This window comes from Trichomonas vaginalis, chromosome I, assembly GCF_026262505.1.
Source record: "Trichomonas vaginalis G3 chromosome I, whole genome shotgun sequence".
NCBI lineage: Eukaryota > Parabasalia > Trichomonadida > Trichomonadidae > Trichomonas > Trichomonas vaginalis.
The window spans coordinates 9214611-9233762 of record NC_067203.1 but is presented as its reverse complement, the minus strand read 5'-3'; the positions used below and the strand labels follow the sequence as shown (position 1 = coordinate 9233762).

Here is a 19152-nt window from a genome sequence, read left to right as displayed (position 1 = left end):
TCTAAATACCAACATGAATCAAATATTGATCCGTTGAGAAATGAAAGTTTGTTACAATTACTGAGATCTGCTGATTCAATTTTTGAATGAGTAAAGCTAAAATTATATATACTTATAAGTTCGCTGTTTTCCTCAAAACTAACTGATCTGATTTCATTTTCACAATAATATGTAAACCAAAATGCATCATCAGCTATCTCTTTGACAGTTTTAGGGATAACAATATCAACACATGATCTATAACATCCAAGAAGAACTTCTTCATTACTGTCTTCTCGATAGAATAAATCATTAGTACAATGACATTCAGAAAGTAGAAAATAAAACAGCGACAAATTATATAATTTTTAAAAAATGGATGTAAAATTAGATTTTTAGGTTAAATTTTGTTTCCGATTTTGTATGTTCATTGATTTTAGTTTAAATATTAAAACAACGAGCTTGAAAGTGAAAAAAAAGCAGAAACCATGTGTAATTTTGTTTTGAATTTAACTAATAAGATATCACTTAGGAATTTTTTCCATATGCATTTGTTATGAACTGTGCTTGAGCTTGAAATTATGAAAGAAATAAATTTTTAGTAACATTTGATATGAATTGTAATGTTGTTTTGTAATTAAAGAGGTTGAAGTAGCTCTTATATCATTGTAGTATCATGAAGTGAGAGACAGTGCATGTGAATCAATGATGGATTGAATCATAAAATATATTTTTGAACTTTACATGTTCATTCAATGTAATATCGTAAAATATTCAACAAATATTGTCTCATCCAACATTCCATTTAAATATCAATGACTATAAAAAATTGAGATTGAATTCAAAGAAAACGAGAACGATTAATGACATATAACAATCATTATTTTAAATGAAATTTTATCAAAATAAATTATGCGTTCTTTCAAAAAAATCAATATGATTTTTCAATTTTTATAGTTCTTGAATTAAAAGATTACACAAAAATTTACAAGAATCTCGAATATACTCTTTACATATGTTAAAAATCAATTTATTTTATTCATTCGATAGCATTTTTATTTTCATTTTTTGTCACCTTTTATGAATTTCATCTTCATGAAGTAAAATTTTTTTACTGTTCAATTCATGGTTGTTTATCTGAAATCGCTAATAAATCCAATGACTTACTTTCGATGAAGTTTTTTAATATTTTTTTCCAAATTCGATTAAAATTCACATCAATAAATACATTTTCTATCCAACATTCATCAGTATCAATACGCAATTGATATATTACTCTCACATTCACAGAAAATCAAATGTAACTCTCTAACACAAGAAAAAGTACAAAACAAAGTCATACTAAAATCAATTCCAACAAAAACAATATGTCATCAAATTAAAATATATCTTAAACGATTCCACATTTCAAGCATTTTCTACTCTTCGCAACTTTTTTTTACTCCTTTTTCTTCATTCCTTCTTCATTCTAACAAATATTTCAAGACCGTTGTATTACATATCATGACATACTTAAACTAAGATGCTATGTCATCAAAATGTCCACTGAAATACTCTTTTTAAAAGTTTTCCTTCTTCACTCAGATATTTATACTTATTTACAACCAGAACAATATCTATTATTGTATTTTATATTGATATTCTGTTTAAAATATAATATTTCGCTAAACTTTATAATTCTTCAACAATCTCAAAGACACTACAATGTTTTCTATACGAAATATATCTTAATAATAATACATAAACTTTCATAAATATTTTAAGTAAAACTAACTGAGTTTTTTTTTAAATCCATATTTTGTTGAGATAAATTCACATTCTTCGCACAAAATATACAATCAAAATACATAATATAATGCAATGTATATATTATTGAGGTTTTACGAATTCTATCACACCTCCATCAATGAATTTGAAAATCATAAATTATGATATCTCTAAATACTCTATCAACTGAAACAATTATATATAAAAAACATTCAGTTATTCCTTTATGAAAAACTTTCCAAAATAAACTACAATGCCTTCAACATCATTCCATCAAATTACAATGAAAACCTTTAAATTTCACTATTTCATTTGATTCTTTTGCTAGAGTTCATTCTCTTAATCAAAATTAGAAAAATCATATTTTTGTTTATTTACTTCTTTTTAAGGATGCACATATGCTGTACGACATCGCCTTCATTATATTATCATGACCATTGTCAGATGTGCACTTAGCATTTATTTCATTTCTAAATGAAATACTTGATTATTTTTATTGACTAAGTTTCATTCATATGTTCATTGAATCTCAAAAATGTATTCATCAATCAAAATATGGTCAGATAGATCAATCGATATCCATTCTTCAACTGCTCTAATCTCAAAACAATCAACTTCCATATGCGTGTTTAGTCAGTTTATGAATTCTCATTCAAGAATGCTACTCTTTGGACAACTGCCTTAATTATTGTTATAATATATTTTATATCATTTCTTCGACAGTTTTGTTTTGTTATCGAAGGAATTCACACATTTTCAATATCGATTCCGTGCGGATATTAATATTTTTTTATACAGGTACTAGCGATTAGGGGCGGCGACAAATTTGCCCAGCCAGTAAAGTATTCAATTTATTTTTGCATTTTTTTTAAAGCTTCTTAACTTAAATCATGGAATGTCTCAAAGACAAAAGTAGCATACAGCATGCAAAGCTAAAGAAAGATAATCATAATTAATACCTTAATTTTTAATATTACGCATTTTTAGGTGCAAAATTTAAAAACATTCTAATACAATAGAGCAGTTTCCAAAAGTAGCATACAGCATGTAAAGCTAAAGAAAGATAATCATAATTAATACCTTAATTTTTAATATTACGCATTTTTAGGTGCAAAATTTAAAAACATTCTAATACAATAGAGCAGTTTCCAAAAGTAGCATACAGCATGCAAAGCTAAAGAAAGATAATCATAATTAATACCTTTAAAGTTTAAAATCTTGATTTTTTTTTAAATCAAATATTTATAACTTTAATACATACAGCTTAAACCTTATACTTGTTTTCTCTTGTGAGAAAGCAATCTTACAAAGCTAACAATCCTAAAAAATAAAGAATTAAAATTTAATAATTTAATCTAACAAAATTTCTCTCTTTATCCTTTTGCACTCTTTATATGCAACTCAAATCCATCATATAATATTCCTATAATACTCTTGCCTCAAACAATGACGAACAAACTGCTATTTTCATTTAATTACAGACCAAATCTATTCAAATTTCTGAATTTTTAATTTTCATTTCAATTTCAAATGGAATTAGAAGAAGAAACTATCTTTACTGTTATGGATCTTTGTAAATTTGGAGTTAAACAAGAAATACAAGCACAGTATGGATATGGTGAACGTGTCAGGAAAGAAAGATCTCAGATTTCATTCCACTGCAAATATACAAAATGTCCTGCACATTTTAATGTTGCAATCTTGGATCAAAATAAATACAAACTAATCAAAATAGTTGAAGAACATGATCATTCCGCCCCAAATGACAAAAGTCAATATTTGTCTGTCTTTTATCGCAAATATTTAGAACATTACTTCCAAACAGATGACAATCAAAGAGCGATAGCACAGCTAAATGCATTCAAAGATCTTGAAATTCCTCTTACAGGTCCGTCCATTCCAGAGATGTACGCTCAAAAACCACGTGCAATCAAACGATTTGCAGAGAGAATACATGCTCTTCAAACTAGATATTCTCCTGACGATGTTGTGTCATTGCAAATCTTTGTTCAGACAGTACAAGAAGAATCTCCAGATGATCTCATTGCATTTGAAGTCTCAGACAATAATATGTGTTTCTATTACGCGCCTTTTGAAGGCAAAGCTTATGCGCATAGTATCAAGACATTTCATATAGACAGCACCTATAAATTGTTGCGATCAAACATTCCATTGTATGCATTTACTGGCAAAATCAAAGATTTTCACATTTTCCCTTTTTTATATTTCTTTTGTCAACCAGACACTTATCAAAACATTCAAGTTTGCGTGTGCGCCTATCTCAGATGGGTAACAATTGAGCCAGAATACATTAGCATGGACTGTGCTCCACAGATAGCTCAAGCAATAGAAGAAAGCATTCCACAAGCTCAAATACTTTGGTGCGGAGTACATGTTCTTCGTGCAATTCTTCGCAAATCAAATAAGTTTTCTTCTCAAGAAAAATTTGAACAATTCTATAATTTGATGAAGGATTTAGTCTTCAAATTAGATGCAGAACATGAGGAAGAAGCAAATGCTGCCTATGATCAAGTTCTGGAGTTGCTCGACACAGATCCAACAGCATCTCAATACTTTAACAGACAATGGCGTTACAACATATCAAGATGGATTGCTCGTGACAGGCGTGAAGGCGACGCAACTAACAATATTGCCGAAGCTCATTTTAGAACACTCAAACATGACTATTTTCCTGATCGAAAAAATCTCAGAATTGATGATGTTATTATAGAAATTTATACAAAAGTGATACTATCTTTCGTTATCAAACTCAAAATTGATCAAAATCCAGCAGATGACCGTGTCATTAGGATCATGGAAAAAGCAACTAACGCAGAAATTGATGTAAAAAGACAAAGAAAAATCGAGAGTATTTCAATGCTCAATAGATTGCTCAATGCTGTTAGTGATGACTCAATAGATCCCACTAAAATATATCCTACCTTGAAAGTATTATTACAAAGAACTCATTTTATTTAATTTTGATTTTAATTTTAGATTAAATTATTAAATTTTAATTCTTTATTTTTTTAGGATTGTTAGCTTTGTAAGATTGCTTTCTCACAAGAGAAAACAAGTATAAGGTTTAAGCTGTATGTATTAAAGTTATAAATATTTGATTTAAAAAAAAATCAAGATTTTAAACTTTAAAGGTATTAATTATGATTATCTTTCTTTAGCTTTGCATGCTGTATGCTACTTTTGGAAACTGCTCTATTGTATTAGAATGTTTTTAAATTTTGCACCTAAAAATGCGTAATATTAAAAATTAAGGTATTAATTATGATTATCTTTCTTTAGCTTTGCATGCTGTATGCTACTTTTGGAAACTGCTCTATTGTATTAGAATGTTTTTAAATTTTGCACCTAAAAATGCGTAATATTAAAAATTAAGGTATTAATTATGATTATCTTTCTTTAGCTTTGCATGCTGTATGCTACTTTTGTCTTTGAGACATTCCATGATTTAAGTTAAGAAGCTTTAAAAAAAAAGCAAAAAAATAAAAAAAACTTTAGTATCGATAATCTGAAATATGTTGTTTACTTAAGCCGCTCGCTTCGCTCGCGGCTTAGTTTCGTAATTTCATACAATCTTTTTTCGAATCTGTTCTTTTCGTCAGCCGCGAGCGAAGCGAGTGGCTTAGTTTCGTAATTTCATACAATTATTTTTCGAATTTGTTCTTTTTGTCAACCGCGAGCGAAGCGAGTGGCTTTTTATTTTTTAAAAAAAAATTTTTCCTTTCTTACTTTTTTTCCTTACTTACAAATTTGATAGTAACTTACCAAATCTCTCTATCATATAATAATAAATTAATCCATTTTTTGTTTCAAATCTGACACTTTACATTTCTGACATGTAAACCAGTCACTTTTCACTTCACCTCACTGGGCAAGTTTGTGCCCCCCTCCTAGCGATTAGAGTCCCATGACCTTTATACAATGGATTTCATCTTACAAATCATCTTTCCATCTTCTTACAGCATTACAGATTTTGAATTTGACGATTTTTGTGAAATCAAATTCAATTAATAAATCAAATTCGTTCCATACTTGAGATGTGAAGAGAAATATATATGATATATATATTATATATTTATTATTAATTAAAATAAAACAGAGATACTTTCTTCCATAAACTAATGGATCCGTGTAAACTATAGAATTCTTTTCAATTTTTGATAACACGACGTAAACAATTTTGAATTTTTATTATTGTTTTTGTTCACTTGCTCTTTTTTGGAGCCTTTTTATTGCCGCAGTTAAATTATATTCAAGATTTCGAGCGATGGTTGGTCCATATCTATCATACGTATCAGCCTTCATCTCATCAAGAAATTCTATAAATCTAGTGTGAGCATTTCTTTTATGTATCAAAGCAAGAGCAAAACTTTCAAATGCAGCATTATAGACAATAGGCAATGATTGATTCAATAGCAATTTATCATATTCTAAAAATGAGAAAGCATATGCGTAATAATCATAACCTTCTTGATAACTTTCTTCGAATATATCATAGAACTTCATAATCCAATTTGCAATAAGCAAAATATAAATCCAACCATTATCGGCTTCGATGACAGCTACTGGTGAAAATTCTTTACTCAATATTACATCAACGACTGCTTCAAAATTGTTTTGATATATTTCGAAATTCGATAGACACCAAGCTCCAATGGAGCAATAAAGAGAAACCGGGTCCTCCATGATATCCGTATTATTGTAACATTCAACCATCATATTGAACAATTCGTAGCCTTGCTCTGGATAATTAGTAAATTTAATTGACCGCAAAGTATGGAATAAAACTTTAAAAATGGATGTCAACATCACATCATATTTGTATTTTTCGGAAGGATTAAATTCGCCTTCTTCATTTCTTTCAGGAGGATGTTGGAAGAAACTGTAGAAAACATCATGATATTGGATAAATAATGATGCATCAGGTGCTGTTCCCAAATAAATAACTAACATGGCTGGTGACAATTCCATCATTTGTTCGTTTTGTATCAATTCCAAAATTTTTGGAAGTAAATTCGTTTCAATAAGATTACGAACATAATTATTTGTATCACTTCTTATTATCTTAAACAAAAGTTCGGAAGGATCTTCAAACAAAGCAGATTTTTCAGTATAAACACTTCCTTCATCTATAAAACCTGCACCTCTATTTAAGTAATCATCAATAAATCCAAGCGAATCAATAAATTGTTGGATAATTAAATTAGAACATGCTTCAATAAATCCAGGAACTTCTTTCATATTAAATGAGCGTGTTAAAAGTAAATTATCAATACAAGATATCAATGTACCAAAATGAATATATTGGAACGACCTAGAACTTAATTTCATTATATTTTCGACAAAAATTGTCAAAATTTGTTTGGATAATTCAGCATTTTGTTTGTAAAGTCTTTTGTAAAAGAAAGCCAATGTTTGCAAACAATTTGTAGCAATTTTTGACACGAAGAACTTTGATGCCAATAAATCAAGAATAGTTTGTAAAAATCTATTCAATAATTCCGAATCATTTTCAAAGAATCTATCAAAATATTTTTGATTATTACAAAGATTTTGAATTGTTGCTAAAGAATCAACGTAATTACCAATAATTGATGATTCTATTGCATATCTAAAATTACCAGGAACATTATCAATTAATATATAAGCAGATAAATCAATGTATTCATTTCTCATGAATGCCTTAAAATCAAGAGGTGTAAAAATAGTTTCAAATGATTGATTCCACATTAATTCTGTTGTTTCTCCTGTATCTTCAACATATATTAATAATACATTAATTAATTTCATGTATTCTCTTACATTTTGTGGATCAATTTGACTGTTTTCACCTGTTATTTTTTCAATACATAGATTATAAAGTAAATTTGCTGCTGTTTTGGCATCTTCTTCTATTTCTTCTTCGTCATTTCCAACGTTTTTAGATTTATTAATGAATATTGTTCCTGATCTAATTATTTGTATTTTAATTTTATCATTATCACCATAAGCTTCAAGTAATTGATTATACAATCCAAATATATCTTCTATTGACGGCTTTTGTGGATTACTCTTTGCAATCTTCGTGAATCTGTCAATCAAATAACAAAGAGATTCTTCATCATTGACAAATTGAAAAGCATTTAAAAATATTTGTTGAAGAACTGGATATTGTTCTTCTTCCAACTTATCAGCATTAATCATTGCACAACAAATAATAATAACATATTTAAGAATAGCGGGATGTGTTTCCGGAGAAAGTTCACTAAGGAAAAAGTCAAAACAATCATCAGATTTCGAAGAAAAATCAGCAGAATGAATCAATTTCGAACATAACCTGTGAGCGGCATATTTAATGTTGAAATCATCGGAAGCAAGAAGATTTATGAGAGCGTCATGTAGATCATCATGTTTCTCATAATAAATATGATATGATGAACAAAGAATCATTAATCCATATAAATATTCTTCTGTGTTGTTCGCAAAGAAATTTCTCAGTTTTTGGAAGAGATAACTGGTGTATTCGATATCAATAATCCCTGATATCTGGTAAGCAATGTCGAGACATAAGGATTGTAACGTGGAACTGTCATTGTCGTCAGTTTCTGGGTCATAATGATTTAAAATAATCATAAAAGTGTCAATTACGATATCTAAGAACTCTGCTGAGAATCTGACGAGTTGGGATGAATAATGGACAATGCTGTAGAAGATAAAGATGCCATGGATGATGGTTTGCTCATCTTCCGTGTTAATGATTTTATTGGATATTATTTTCGAAAGATCTGGGAAAACTGATGGTAAAAATGGAGAGTTCTTCTCGCAAAAGTTATTAACTACATTCATGTAGTTAAGATCTGTAGATTGAGTAAGAACTTCAAGAATTGATGGGAAAATGTCAAGAAATTCTTGGATTGGCTCGATTTTGCCAATGATTGAGAAGTATAAGCTAAAGGCATCGAATGTTTCGTTGGTATGCTGCTGTAGAAATTGATATAAATAGTTGATATCAAAAATCGTAACATCGGGAGAACATTCAAGAGTTTCGGATAGAACAGTAAATATGAATTTCGATGGTACTTGCTTTTCGAGGTTCATCATGTATTCTGTGTAATTTTGATTGTTATCTGGATTTTGTTGGCGAGAAACTGACATAATAAAGGCGAAAATGCAGCAGAGCCAATTCTTTTCCAAATCTCCAATAGAACTTAGATGAAGAAGCTGAGGAAAGGCTGAACTAAACATTTGATAAAATCCAAGCGAAATTTCTGGAGTAAACACCTCGTTATGGTGCTTCATAATAGATAAAAGGGCTGCAATGCACTTAGCGTGATAATTTGAATAAGCATTATCGGAAATAATTTGCAAAATTGACTCTAAAAATGCCGCTGGTTGTTCATTAAGGAAAGCATTGCTTTTAGTTTCGGCTTCATGACGAACTTCGTTGTCCTGATCTAAGCTTAAAGAAATACATTCGGAAAATTCAAGCAAATTACTCATTTGAATTTTAAAATTCACGATCACATTCCGATAGATTTTTATGACCCTACTTTTTTTTTTAGAAATTTAATTTCTGCTATGCATATATAATCAGTAATATTAACAGACTTTTAAACTATTTCTGTTGCCACTTGCCTGGAAACTACACTTCGAGACTTTCAAAATTAATTTTAATTTTAAAAAATATGTTTAAAACAAAGTATTGGAGATAACACTATTCAGTCTTATAAAAAGCTGGAATTAATTTCAACAATATTGCTATAAATATTGAATGAAATTTTAGACATTCCTCCTTATCAAACTGCGTGACAACAGGTGTAAGATACAGAATTACAAGATTATGGTTGAATATCAAACTTAAACAAAATAATTGAAGGTCAAAACTTATTTGAGAATTGTTACCATGTATTTTGGCGGGATTTTATCATCACCATATCATATAATATTACTCTCATACTATATCACTATTATGCATAATAAAAAGAATAATGTGGATATTGTCTTACTTATGCGCTTGCGACGATATGTAAACTCCAAATTTTGAATGTTGAAAGAATGAAGGCTGTCTCACTTTTGTTGACAAAATGCAAAAACCTATGAATTTTCCTATTTTAATTTGATATTCATAATATATAAGTATTTGTAATGCATATTCTATCTTCTAATTAGTAAAATTACATTGCCCGCCAAAATCAAAAATTTTCTATTGAAAAAATAGCGCCAAGTCCAAAAGTGTCATTTTCTCATTGAAGACCGCAGCTGGAGTCAATGCCGATTATCCACTTGCTGGGATGCTACACAGCCTTTGATCTGGCCAATCATAGTGCTGTTCCATCCACATCAGCAAGTGATTTCGGCATCAGATCTCCACTTGGTCTTCCATGAGAGTTCTGCAAGCCAGGAGTGCAATATCTATACAGCCTTGCTGCTAGGATATAGTAGCCAGGCTGCGTAGATATTGCGCTCCTATGGATATTAGTTATACGTTATTATCCGCATGGGCTCATACTGCCATCCTCTGGTTCCCGAAGGGCCAAGGATTATGTAATTACTCGAATTGGGCAAGATTCTTCCGAGATCTCTCATTCAAGGAGATATCTCGGAAGAATTTTGCCCTAAAGTACTCTAATTACTGTTCCCTAGTTTCTAAAGAGCTAGGAATTTTGTAATTAATCGAATAAGGCATTATTTTTCCGAAGTCTCTCATTTGATGAGAGGCCTCGGGAAAATCCTGCCTTAAGGTAATATACTTGTAGTCTTTGGTCTTTTATAGGCCAAAGACTGTAAAATTGCTTGAATAAAGCAATGTTCTTCCGAGGCCTCTCAATCGAATGAGAGACTTGGGAAGAACATTGCACTAATGTAAAGTATGTGTGGTACTTGGCCAGCAAGGAGCGAGAGAACTTGTCTGTAATTCGTTTATGCTGAAGTTTTCTGAAGTTTTTTCAAATTAGGAAAAAAATTCAGAAAACTTCAGCATAAGTTAATGCTGTTGTGGTTCTCTAGCTCTTTGCCGGCCAGAGATCGAATAAAAAGTTTTTGTTGTGAGTAGGCTCGATATATGCCTACCCACTGAAAATATACGTTATTTTTTATTTCCTACGAGAAAATAGTTATTTATTTTTATAATACCATATACTCTATTACTTCATAAATCATCTATTTTTCTTATTAAAACCTAATTTTTCCGTGTGATTCGGAATCTATGCATTCCAAAAATGCGTTTCCCGCTTTCAGAACGCGAAAATATGCACTACATGGGGAGATAAAGAGATTTCTTATGTTTCCATATTTTTAATTTTTCCAATTTTCGTCCAAACTTAAAAGTAAGCTTATATATACATAGTACTCCTAAAATAGTTCACATCTATCATATTTAAATTTCCGAAAAATCTCCAAATTTTTTTTAATTTTCAGTGGGTAGGCATATATCGAGCCTACTCACAACAAAAACTTTTTATTCGTTCTCTGACCGGCAAAGAGCTAGAGAATCTCAACTGCAACAAATTATGGTGAAGTTCTCTTGATTTTCCTCATCATTTGAGAGGACATCCGAGAACTTCACCATAAACGAAATATAAATAAATTCCTTGGCTCTCTGTGGGCTGAGGATCGCATGCACATTACCTTAGGGCAAAATTCTGCTGAAGTTTCTCATTTGGTGAGATACTTCAGCAGAATTTTGCTCTATTCAAGTAAATTTACATTATTTGACCTGAAAATAGTCAGAGACTACAAGTATACTACCTTATGGCATAATTCGTCCGAGGCCTCTCATCAAATGAGAGACTTCGGAAGAACTATGCCATATTCGACTAATTACAGAATCCCTAGCCATTTGAGAACTAGGGAACCATAGTAGGAGTACTTTAAGGCAAAATCCTTCCGAGGCCTCCCATCGAATGAGAGACTTCGGAAGGACTTTGCCTTATTCGAGTAATCATACATTCTTGGACCGTTAAGGACCAGGGAGCAGTAGTATAGCGTATGAGGGCAATGACGTATAACTAATATTCCAAGAAGCGCAATATCCATGCAGTCTAGCTACTATATCATAGCAGCTAGGCTGCATGGATATTGCGCTTCTGGCTTGCAGAACTCTCATGGAAGACCAAGAGGAAATCTGATGCCGAAATCACTTGCTGATATGGATGGAGCAGCACTATGATTGGCCAGATCAAAGGCTGCGTAGCATCCCAGCAAGTGGATAGTCGGCGGTGACTCCAGCTGTGGTCCACCATGAGATTATGGCACTTTTGTATTTTGGCGCGGAAATGTCAAAATTCACTCTATTCGACTAATTACGGCTTCCTTGGCTCACTCAAGGCCAAGGAATGGTAAGTCCTTTACCTTAGAGTGAAGTTCCTCTGATACCCTTCATCAAATGAGGGGTACCAGAAGAACTTTGCATTTTTCAATAAATATTGCATTAACTAGGCCCCAGTGTACCAGGTGGCATACCTATGGTAGACTAGGTCAAAGTTCTTCTGAGGTCTCTCATTGAATGAGAGACTTCGGAAGAACTTTGCCTTTATGAGAACTTGTTCAATTTTTTAGTCTTTTGACATCAAGCATTTAATAAATTGATACTAACTCAGACATAATAAACCTCTTATTCCCAGAAATCCTATTTGTATAAATAATTTATTTTGTCACTTTTTATTTTTTTTATAAATCTACATAAAAGGGGAATATATTATCAGTATAAATATGTTTATTGTAAAATGAATTGTTTTATTGCATTCATCAGATTTTCTCAAAATCTACTCGTAAAGCCATACTTTTTTATTTGAAAATTCGCATATATAATAATTACTGTTTCTTCCTATTTACTGATCTCACATTTTGGTTTTTTACCAAAATAAAAAAAAATCTAATTGGTTTGACCAAAAAGGAATTCAATTTTGAATAGTTTGCGACACTTTTACCATATGGCTTTTAGGCTTTTTAATCTAAGAACAAAACATAGATATGCAGGTCATATAGATTTATTTGATCAAATAAAAATATATGGCTTAACGAGTGGTTTTTTAGAAATATAATAATTCATGTATTAGAAGATGTGGATATATTTGATAGATTATTTAAATATGAAATACATATTTTAAATTTTCATTTCAAATTAATAAGATTTGAATTTGTTGAATATCAACTATATTCTAATTTCTTGATTATTATTATATTCATATGGATATGTAAGTGCTTGTTTTGAATAAAAACTTTAAATTCATAAAATCATCTCCATTTTGATTTACAAAAAATACGTTATTTCAAGCGATTTCAGAGTATGAAGCTACAAAAAACTTGAAGATCCTCAGTTTCGTATTATTTTGAAACATAAAACTCTGATGAGTAAAAATATAACTTCGCTTTATGGTATTTCCATTTGGTGTTACTAATATTATACAATATCAAAAATACTGTTTCATTTACCATACACCTATCGTAAATTTTCCTTCTCCATGTTGAGACATTACTTTACAGCGAAATCTCTTTAAATTACGAATAAATAATTTACTTTTTAAATTTAAATTAATGTTTTACCATATGCATGTATTCTTTTTCTAACAGCTACATATTTTATTAGATGCTAAAAGCATTATCTTGCTTAAATTTATATCATATTTGTTAATACCAAAATACCGGAATATTTTAAGGATCACATCACACTTAGGAATGCTATTTGTTAAGCTCTAATAGATTTTGAGATTCATGAAAGGAGTTAATTTATTATTTAATTTGATAATTTAATTATGATTTTATATGGAAAGATCTTCATAATAATACCTGTTAGCTGGAATGTTTCAGCTTAGCTTGAGGTTTCAAATTGTTTCAAAATTTTAATTCAATTGTTTACCACTCCACGAGCAGAATCAAAATCAGTCCAATATTGATGATATCTCTCTTTTAAATTATTGTAGTTGAATTTTATTAAGAATCATATATATGGTGGCAAAAATTTTCTATCGTCTTTTTTGGTATTTTGAAAATCCGAGGTATACTTCTATCGTCGTTTTAGGCTTTTTTAAAAAACCTCATTGAGAGGCTTACTGAAGAATCTACTTTTGAAATGTCATCTTTATCTACAATATCATAGAAATTATCCAGATCAATATCTCTTTGAATTTTGTTAACAATATCATCAAAATCAACGGTCAGGCCTTGGCTTATTGAAAAATATTTTCCCCAATTAATATAAACTATTCAAAAGTATTCAATTAAAAATGAAGTCAAAAGGTTCATTCAAAAAAATATTTTCCAAAAATGCCTCCATGGCACATTAACATCAATAATCCAGCTCTTACTCAACTTGCTGAATTTAACAGCGAGTCAAAAATCGAAGTTCATATGAATGGTAATACATTTTATGTTGAGAAATGTTTATTATATTTAATAAGCAAAAAATTTCAAAATTTGTTTAATAGCAACAAGACAATTTCAAATTTTAATGTGGAAAGTGGTATTAAATCAGAAAAATCATTTAAAATTCTTCAAGATTTACTAATAAAAGGTCATTTTTCTGTGGATTTTACAAACCAAGAGCTCTGTGATTTTATTCAGCTTCTCAGAGATATTCAATGCGATATAATAAATAATGATTTAAGTTCCCAGATTACAACAAAAAGTGAACATATTAATTTCGTGATCATAAATTATCAACTCCTCAAAGATTTGATTTCTAAAGATCATATCGCAAAAATAGTTTTTCATAATGCAAAAAATGAATATTTAGATTTTTTCAAAAAGTTAACTTTGGATGAGATTATAAAGATCTTTGAAAATGAAAATTTAATTGTATTCGATGAAGACCAAATAATTACAACCATCGTTGCCCTTATTAACGACCGCAAAGAAGCAACATGTTTGCTTAAATACATTCATCTTGAGTATGGATCACCCGATGCTGTCAAAGAATTTTTGAAAATATTTGAGGTTGATTGGGCAAAAAATGACCAGAAATACCGTAATATGCATAATTTATTCAAACCATTTTTGATGAACACTCAAATGCATAAAAATGATATATTATTTCCAAGGAAATACATATTTGATAAAGGATATCGCCAATGTTATAACACCAAACTATCCAAGTGTTCATTAAGAATTCCTTATGTTATCCCATTAGACCTCATCATCAATTCACCAACTTCAGATGAGGTGAATGTTCGTTTAATTTATCGCTTTGATTCCAAAATTTATTATGATATAACATTTGAAAAAATAATACCACAAAATCAGACTAGTTACAAAATATATTGTCCTTTTATTTGCACAAATATTGATGTCATTTTTTCTAAGGAAATTGATATCTGGAGTATTGAAGTTGTGAGATCCGTTAGATTAAGTAGCGTTTTTCCTTTATAGCCATATATGAAAATATACTGCTACATTTAATATATTTGAGAAATGAATAAAATTTCAATATAATATTTTTTTTATATTAAATTTATACATGAACAAGTGAATAATATTACATATTAACAAAATCTCTATCTTTTGAGGAATATAGCTGGAAATCCATAAACAACAACTGCACTTCCTGTGAGATAAGGTAGCTTACAAGAATTTCTTGCAGATATAACTGCATCTTCTACGTCCATCTTTCCGTTTTTGATAAAATCTAGCATTGCACTTAAAAATCTATCGATTTCACCATCGGTTACATTCCAAAGTGCGCCAACCAAAGCAGAAGCACCAGCAGCTATGCAATAATTAGCTGCTCCTGTCGGATCCATTTCTCCTTCATCGTTTAAAGCTCCACTCATGCATCCCATCAGAAGAAGTGAAGCTTTGCAAGTCATTTCATCATCAACTAATTTGCTGTATCTGAAATATTCTTGACCATTTCCATGCCCACAGAATACATATAATTCTTTCTTTGCAAGAGCTTGTGGGATCAGATCTTCTGGAGGAATCTTCTGAGTAATTCCTTCCCATCTTAATTCTTTAAATATTGGCTTAAACATCTCTTCTGTTTTTTCAAGATCTCCTACAGGATTTAAGATGAAAAATGTACTTTCAGCATTAACTTTCATTGGCATTTCTTTTTGACATTGATTTGCAATGACTTTGATACTTGGAATTCTTGTGATTTTTGTTGTGCGCTCTCTTACACATGATAACATTTCCCAAGGAACATTATGCATGTATTTTCCGCAAATTATTGAAAGAGGCTTTGCAACAGAACTATGTGGTCTTTCAAGGTTCAAATCTTCATGGAATTCTTTCTTACAGAATTTGCAAAATTCTTGTTGATCTGAAAGCGACATCTTTGATAATGCAGTAAGAAGAACACTTCTTAAACAGTTTTGTGATGGAATATATTTCATCGGAGTGAATAATGATGACCAAAATCCAATGATTTCTGTTTCGAGATACTTGATAAGTTTCTCCATTCTGTTATCAAGTTCGTATTTCTTCTTCCACCATGTTCTTCCATCGATATCACCACTAAGATTTGTTGATTCCGAGCAGATCCTCTCGAGTTCATCCAAGAAATCATCATACTTCGTTCCTACTTTGATACGAACAACTAATGGTCTTCCAACTGTATAAAGAGCAAAAAGAATTGATGGTTCCAAAGGAGCAACATTGAAGTAAGCAATGCTCATGAATGGAAATGGAGGCTTGAAGAGTTTCTCTTTAACTCTAATGAAGCTATCTAATGTTGTTGAGCAACTTCTCGTAATTAAATCTGCAGATCTTTCGGGATCAGTGTTTCCTATTAAAATTGCTTGTAATAATTTAATCTTTCTGATTGTAGCACAGTGTCCAGATGCTATTTGTTCAGCTTCATAAAGTGCTTGAAGGACTGAATCATCGACATTTACAGGTTTGATGAAATTCCAAGCTGCATCAATATCATCATCGTTTATATAATCGATACAACTGTGGTAAATGTAAAGAGCTCTTGCTTCTTTGCAAGTTTTACATTCATTTTCAAAATCAGAAATGCACGGATTAATACCAAAGAGTCTATAAGCTCCAGCAACATAATGGAAAGCTTCTCTCTTGATAAGAACATTACTACATTCGCGAATTTCTTCGAAAAATTGAAAACAATCTTCGACATTTTTTTTCAAGCATTCGATTGCAGAATGGAACGAAATAACATGATCCCATGATGCAATACTTTCGAATGCTAAAGGAGGCGGATCAATGTAATGCTTGTAATTCCCGCTGTAAATGCAATGTTTGAGAAAATAGAAAGAAGAGAGGCCAACAATCCATGGATAGTTAGAAAATATCTTATTTAGCTGCTTAATATACGGAAGTACGCAATCTGGTCGATTAAGCGCAAAGAAAGAATTAATAATCCATACATGTATAAACAAAACAGCTAATTTTGATGCAGAGTTGTTCTTTTGCGGCCATTTTTCAAGCAAGGCTTCACTTTGCTTTGCACAAAGAAGAAATTGACCAGAATTATAACATACATAACATTTTTTGAACAAATTCATTGTCTCCTTCTCATTTGTATATAATATAGTGCGTGGCGGCTCAAAGTTAGGAAAGAAATCATTAAAATTCGGATCTTTTGATAAAATTCTGAAATCTCCCTCTAATGCGAAATAAGGCATTGCTTCATTTAACGCTTCATCTCTATTCTTAAACTTTTTGATATAATTATATACTAGTTGAGTATTTTCCGGTGGTCTACGATTGATCCAATTTGATAATAGAGTGAGCGAATCAGAAGCTCCTGATATTGCTTTTTCAAACTCTTCAGTATTCGTTTGGTCCAATACTATAAGGCAAAAAGCGATGTATTTGCAAGTATTTTCGTGAGATTGTTTGTTTTTTACTGTGCGAAATATTTTCTCTGAATATCTAAAGAATTCCAGTCCTTCAGAAACAAATTTCTTTTGATAAAGTAGTGAAGCAATATTGAATGCATAGCTACCACAATATGGTAAATTTTGGGAAGCGAGTTCATAACAATAAGATGTAGCACTTTCAATGCAATCGAGGGAATCTTTAATATCGCTTTTATCTTTTGTTTCCATATATCTGCATGCAAGAATGATTGAAGATATAGATAAAGCATCAATTGCTCGAACAAAATGCTCAGCTTTGTAAACATTTTTCTTCGAAAAAATTACTGCTGCGAACGAATTTAGTAATGTTGCTATCTGCCTTTTGTAATTATCATTTAATTTTATAATAATTCCGGGAAATGTATCTTTTGGAGAAATCATTCGACGAACTTTATCTGCAACTTCCATAAATTTTTGTCCACCTTCTTCAACGCGAGCACCAATTTCCAGAAGGGAAGTTAATTCATCCATTTTTTAAACGTTCACTTTTTCATCTCAATTTTTCTTATTTTTTTACATTCTCTTGATCATTTTTGGTATTTTCAGCAATTTGAATGGATAATTAGTGGCCAATTTATTAAGACCATACACGAATGATAAGAGCCAAATAGGGAAATATGAATAGTTCATTGATGAATCGAATTTTTGATTTATTTTTCTCGTTTCTGTTTAAGGTTTCAAGTTTTTTTAACTCAAATATACTCATAACATGGGAGAATTACAATATCCTTGCGGAGTAATTTAGATTTTATAACCTTTTTTACGGTTGGAAAATATTTTTTACAAAATTTTTCACCCATTCAATTGGAACCTTATTTCTTTCAAAAACAATCGCACTATTTTTTTTACACAAATTTACTAATGCCATTAACAAATGAAGAGATCGTGGAGGTAATCAATTCATATAATCTACTCGATATAGAAAAGGTTAATAAGCTTAATAGATCTCAAATAGTCTCGTTATTTCAAGATTTAAAGATTCCTTTAACAGATCAACAAAAGGACGTCATTATTAACGGAATGCTTGCATGCAATCAAAAAGCAACATTAAATAATTGCATAAATATAATATCGTGTCTCCATGACCATGACGACTTAGGCATCCTTAAAATTTGCTTTAGAGGAATTGATCAACGTCGTACTCGAAAAGTTAACCTAGATCAGGCTGTCGAAATCTCTCAAGTAATTGGAAAACCTATGACTAAAGAAGATTTATCAAAATCGATCCCTTCAAATATAAGCAAAGAATTTACATTTTCAGATCTGTCTAAACTAATTTTAGGGATAAATATCCCAGAAAATGCTGATCCATTCAATGGAATTGAAGACAGATCTGCATGCTGCTATATTTGTTAGATCAATGTCATATTAATGAAAACATACATGTCTATTTGTAAAATTATTACCTATCTTTTCGTAATTTTTATTTCTTCAATATTTTATTTCAATATCAAGAAAAAATAACTGAATAAGACCAATACATACATTAAAGCGACACTAAAATGGCTGCAGTTGGCACCATCAGGTAAATAAATTTCAAATTCTCAACTGACAATGAATCAACTAGCCTGGTATCATAATCATCGGATTT

General features: G+C 30.5%; 4 protein-coding genes across 4 annotated transcripts, besides 4 other annotated features; 2 read left to right on the top strand and 2 right to left on the bottom strand.

Moving 5' to 3' along the window:
• The first annotated feature begins 2557 nt into the window (after positions 1-2557).
• Positions 2558-5654: a mobile genetic element.
• TVAGG3_0956570 (MULE transposase domain-containing protein) lies at positions 3277-4725 on the top strand (the record flags this gene model as incomplete). The annotated part of the gene is made up of 1 exon (XM_001582862.2): positions 3277-4725. One exon carries the CDS (start codon positions 3277-3279, stop codon positions 4723-4725), a length of 1449 nt encoding a protein of 482 aa, XP_001582912.2.
• A 164-nt stretch (positions 5655-5818) lies between the features above and the next one.
• On the bottom strand, positions 5819-9253 carry TVAGG3_0956550 (armadillo (ARM) repeat-containing protein family; the record flags this gene model as incomplete). The annotated part of the gene is made up of 1 exon (XM_001582863.1): positions 5956-9243. The coding sequence occupies one exon, from the start codon at positions 9241-9243 to the stop codon at positions 5956-5958; it is 3288 nt and encodes a 1095-aa protein (XP_001582913.1).
• Positions 9254-10117: 864 nt separating this feature from the next.
• Positions 10118-11143: a mobile genetic element.
• Positions 11144-11152: 9 nt separating this feature from the next.
• Positions 11153-11855: a mobile genetic element.
• Positions 11856-12212: 357 nt separating this feature from the next.
• Positions 12213-12273: a mobile genetic element.
• Positions 12274-15233: 2960 nt separating this feature from the next.
• On the bottom strand, positions 15234-18032 carry TVAGG3_0956510 (Clan CD, family C50, separase-like cysteine peptidase; the record flags this gene model as incomplete). The annotated part of the gene is made up of 1 exon (XM_001582864.1): positions 15234-18032. One exon carries the CDS (start codon positions 18030-18032, stop codon positions 15234-15236), a length of 2799 nt encoding a protein of 932 aa, XP_001582914.1.
• Positions 18033-18399: 367 nt separating this feature from the next.
• On the top strand, positions 18400-18964 carry TVAGG3_0956500 (EF-hand family; the record flags this gene model as incomplete). The annotated part of the gene is made up of 1 exon (XM_001582865.1): positions 18423-18917. One exon carries the CDS (start codon positions 18423-18425, stop codon positions 18915-18917), a length of 495 nt encoding a protein of 164 aa, XP_001582915.1.
• Positions 18965-19152: the final 188 nt, after the last annotated feature.